General features: G+C 32.2%; 1 protein-coding gene across 2 annotated transcripts in view; it reads left to right on the top strand.

Annotated features, from left to right (window-relative positions):
- Positions 1-4,461, top strand: part of LOC106471528 (cyclic nucleotide-gated cation channel alpha-3-like) — a 40,531-nt gene extending 36,070 nt beyond the window's left edge. For both annotated transcript variants that reach the window (XM_022400994.1, XM_022400990.1), the window contains exons 2-4: positions 1,465-1,607; positions 2,530-2,738; positions 3,044-4,461. In XM_022400994.1, the coding sequence (XP_022256702.1) occupies positions 1,483-1,607; positions 2,530-2,738; positions 3,044-4,419 (1,710 nt within the window). In that variant the 5' untranslated portion in view covers positions 1,465-1,482 and the 3' untranslated portion in view covers positions 4,420-4,461. The remainder of the gene's footprint in view (positions 1-1,464; positions 1,608-2,529; positions 2,739-3,043) is intronic.
- Positions 4,462-5,133: the final 672 nt, after the last annotated feature.

A 5,133-nucleotide genomic window follows, 5' to 3' on the forward strand; every position in this document is an offset into this window, starting at 1 on the left:
AACATTCAGAATTTCTCTAACGAATGAGTTACCTAAACATCTAAAACTTTCAGAATTTCTCTAACGAATGAGTTACCTAAACATCTAGAACTTTCAGAATTTCTCTAACGAATGAGTTACCTAAACAACTAGAACTTTCAGAATTTCTCTAACGAATGAGTTACCTAAATAACTAGAACTTTTAGAATTTCTCTAACGAATGAGTTACCTAAACATCTAGAACTTTCAGAATTTCTCTAACGAATGAGTTACCTAAACATCTAGAACTTTCAGCTACACATTTACTTGACACATGAATTTTACAAATAATTTAGTTTCTGTGTAGTATAATGGTTTATGTGCATTTTGCTTTATCAGGTACTTAGTAGGTAAATTGTGGATCATATTTTTTCGTAATCTTACATTCACTCCTCCTAATATCTTTAAAGGTCCCAAATTTTCAAAAATCTAGAGTGGGGAACGAGTGATTAGGGTAGAATCAATAGTACAATAATGCAAAACTAAGCGTTTTAATATTTTTTTTATTAATGAAAATAATAAGTAGTTAATACAATACATATAGTAGTTTAATATGTACCTGTGTATTATATCTCGTCACTTAATTCACTCTTTCACTCATTTGAAAAAGAGGAGACGCACAAGAATCCATATTTATTAGGGGGGTGGATGGAAAAAAGTTTGAGAACAATTTATCTAGGTGATAAACACTTCCCCCTAATCTTTATCCTTCACTAACTTTACTGCAAATATTATGTCATCTGAAAGTTAAACTTTATACATTATTTCTTTTTAGATTCACTGACCTTTATCCAGTTTTGGTTTTACCATTTTAAATAATTCTTTACGCGTGATTGTAACGTTTATTTACTTTTTTTACATATCTCTAACTAACTGAAGTTAATAAGGTCATTTTCGTATTTTTTACTTTTTGCACTTTGTGGCCAAGTTACTATGACTATCTACTATCGTCCCTAATTTTGAACTACTGACCAGAGGAAATGCAGCCAGTTAACATCAACCTTCCACCCACTATCAATGCTAGTGGATTGATTATCTCTATTATAACCCACCCACAGCTTAAAGTAGTGAGGGGGAATATTTTGTAATATTGCATAGATTCGAAACCTGCTTCCCACCTACGTAATACAGAGCTCTACCACAAACACACATGCGCCAAATATTCTAAAGAGAATTTTAAAAAGTTAATTACAAATTTCCATGGCGTGATTTCTTTTATGAAGTAAATAAGTCTGAATACGAGAAATTCCAATAATTAGCAACTTGAACAAACAACGTAAAGTGTTTGATTATATAAAATTATAAAATAAAGTAAAAAGAACAATGAAATTATATCAAAGTGAGAGATTCCAGTTTGAAGTTATTTTCTTAAAGCGTACTTTCGCCAAGCATGAATCTTGTGAAGATATTTTAGTACGAAACTAAATTTGTATATATATATTTCAGTCTAAGGTAAGGTGGCTGATGGAAAACATCCGTACATTGATAGCAAGATGCAGGAATCAACGAGTTTCATTTTTGGAAGAATTTGAAGCTGGGAATATTGAATCTAACCCAGATGAAAAGAGAGGAACGAGCTGTTGGAAAGGGTACGTTGTTTCTAACCATACGATAGAATACTTAGCAGTTAATTGTTTTAATCATTATGGGGAAGTTATGGAACCTGTTGGGATTTGTTTTTCTGCAATCAGAAATAACACTGAATAGTTTTTGTTATTTTTAAACAAATTGTAATGGATAGATCACATTAATGATGATTATATTACTACTAATCAACTTACAACTATCACATATTGATTAGAAGTTCTTTAGTTAATGAAGACTTTAAGTAAGCGTTAAGTAGAGTAACTAAAGATATTGTGAGATATCGAACGAGAAATAGAATAAAAGAACAGTGAAAAAAGAAAGATGAGAAAACATTAGAAAAAGGGACAGGACTTTTGAGATTATAACTACTTGAAGTTTCGAAATACAAAATCATGCCCTGAATTATAAATAATATTATAAAAAGTGACAAAACAGGCTACGATAGAGATAGCTGATTCAATCAAAAGATAGGTTTTTCACCTTTGAAAGATAACACCATGAGTTGAAAAACAAAATATAGTTTATCTCTACATGCTAACCTAACATTTGACATGTAGTTTGGACCATTGATTCTCCAGCCTGAACATATCTTGTAGCTTCGTAGAAATATTTTTAGTTTATTCTGGCTAGCCTACATTGTGATACATATATTTACAAACCCACATTTGTAAATACTATATATTTACAGATCCAAGTTTTTAAGCACATGTTACAGTTTATTTACCGCCTCTACGTTTGCTTAATAATTTTTTGAAGTAAATATTAAATTATATGAACTGCTTTTGTTCTTTATATTAAGTACAGTTCAAAACTGGAAACCTTTTTATTTGCTATCAATAAAGCTTCATAATTATGATACGAAACATTTATTTTTTCCTTAACAACTCGTATCATGTACTTATTAATTGTGTTTTTGACTTTCAGGTATCACACTTTCACAATCGATCCATCAGGAAACTTCTACTATCGCTGGCTTTTTATTATTTCTTTTGCCGTACTCTACAACACCCTGTTTATCATTGGTCGAAGTGTTTTTTGGGAACTGCAGAATCATGCTCCCATATTGTGGTACGTCGTGGACTATCTTTGTGACGTTATTTATATAATCGATATGGTGATCCAAGCTCGTACAGGTAAGGCAAGAAACTGTTAGTTTGTGGCTATATGAAAAAATAGTTTGATTAAACTTCGAAAAAAATGCATCTTATTATAAAGATCTGTTCTTGTGTAGTCCACGAATAAACACCCATCAGCAATACTTGTGAATACAGTTAAGGAAGTTATGAGATTAACAAGCTATAAAACGTGTTTATTCCTAAGTAATTTTTAATACGAGAAATATTGATTTCACTAATAAAAATTTAATCACAACATTTATAATAATACACATACGAGATATCTCCTTAAGGATCTACAACTATTTTTTCTTCTTCCACAGGTTATTTGGAGCAAGGGCTTCTGGTTCGGGATTCTACAAAATTATTCCTTAACTACCTAAAGTCTCGTTATTTTAAAATCGATTTTGTAAGCCTCCTTCCAACAGATATTCTCTACATGATCCTAAAAACCTCTTGTTATATCAAAATACCTTGCTCTATTATTGTCCGCCTCAACAGGATCCTTAGGATTTACCGAATATTTGAATTCTTTGATCGAAGCGAAACGAGAACTAACTTTCCCTATGCTTTCAGAATTGGAAAACTAATTTTTTATATTCTAGTGATCATTCATTGGAATGCCTGCTTATTCTTTTCTGTTAGCTATTTTATTGGATTTGCAAACGACTCTTGGGTCTATCAAAACGTCAGTATTCCAGTGTACGCAACGTTGAGCTATCAGTATATATATTGTTTCTACTGGTCCACTCTTACCTTGACAACCATTGGTGAAGTTCCAGTTCCAGTAAAAGACTATGAATATCTTTTTATGGTCATTGTCTTTCTTATTGGAGTTTTGATTTTTGCTACAATTGTTGGAAACGTTGGGAGTATGATATCCAGCATGAATGCTGCTCGAGCAGAATTTCAAACTAAAATGGATAGTGTCAAACAGTATTTAGAGTTCAGAAAAGTAAATAAAGAACTTGAAAATAGAGTGATACAATGGTTTGATTATTTGTGGATGAATAAAGAATCACTGGATGAAGATAATATTATGTCTATTCTTCCGGACAAGTTAAAAGCAGAAATTGCACTCTATGTCCACCTTGATACTCTAAAACGTGTAAAACTTTTTCAAGACTGTGAAGCAGGTCTGCTGGGTCAGTTGGTCCTTAAGTTGAAGCTTCAGGTATTTAGTCCTGGTGACTACATTTGTCGTAAAGGAGACGTGGGAAAAGAAATGTACATTGTGAAAAGAGGGAAATTGGAGGTCGTCGCTGATGACGAAGAAACAGTTTTTGCCACATTAGAAGATGGTAGCGTTTTTGGGGAGTTAAGTATCATGAATATTTCAGGTATGAAAACTGGTAACCGACGGACAGCAAATGTAAGGAGTGTAGGTTACTCGGACTTGTTTGTTCTGTCGAAAGAAGATCTCTGGAATGTTCTTGAGGAATACCCAGAAGCTAAAAAGATGCTGGTTGAGCGTGGGCGACAAATACTAATGAAGGATGGTCTTCTAAGCAAGGAAGCCATCGAAGCAGCGAAGAAAGAAAAGGAAAAACTTCCTTATAAATCTTCTCGCCTTGAAGATGCGCTTAATAAGATGGAGAGACGGTTCACAGACTTTTTGAAAGAATACGCTGTGTCTCAGAGAGAAATTAAACAACTTACTACATACCTAGAGAATCTAGACTACGAGATGGATAATTAATACACTGTTTATCATAGTCGTTTTAACTTCAAATGTGATCAAAAAACGAGCACATGACACTGACATGTTTATTTACTTTATTTTTAAGTTGAAACCCGAAACATTCATTTATATAATGATTTAAGTGTCTAAATAAAGATGGGTGACACAAAATGAATTATTGTTTCTCTTAATACCATAACTCCGTCTAATCTATTACATTTATAACATTTAAAACAAGATGCCTTCAAATTCAATATGATACATTCTTTAAAAACACCTAGTAAAACATCCTGTCAATACTTTAACAAAAAAAAGTACCACGCTAACACAGTAGCTTGCATTCATAGACGCCATTAAGTTGTTCACTCGTTTTAATGTCTGAAAAAATATACAGGAATTAATTTTGTGTAAATAATACTCTACTCTTTCGAAACTGCTATATATATGTATAGATTTAGGAATTACAGACAGACGCGATTAAACAAAGTGATATATTAGAATAATTAGTCGGTAATTGAAGGTTATTTATAATTCATTAAGTGTAGGAACAGCATACGATGTATAATGAATGCTTCGCTTTACAATTTCACGCATGTTGACAGTGTTCATATACTTGGCTGGTTCATCATTCGCATATTTAGTAATATAAAACACTTTAACTCGTGCACATTGCATGTACTATAAAGAAACTGTTCTGTTGTTTTGGAGTTAGAATGTAGTTTAAGAGAAAAA

The sequence above is a fragment of the Limulus polyphemus genome, unplaced genomic scaffold (genome assembly GCF_000517525.1).
Source record: "Limulus polyphemus unplaced genomic scaffold, Limulus_polyphemus-2.1.2 Scaffold113, whole genome shotgun sequence".
Classification (NCBI taxonomy): Eukaryota; Metazoa; Arthropoda; class Merostomata; order Xiphosura; family Limulidae; genus Limulus; species Limulus polyphemus.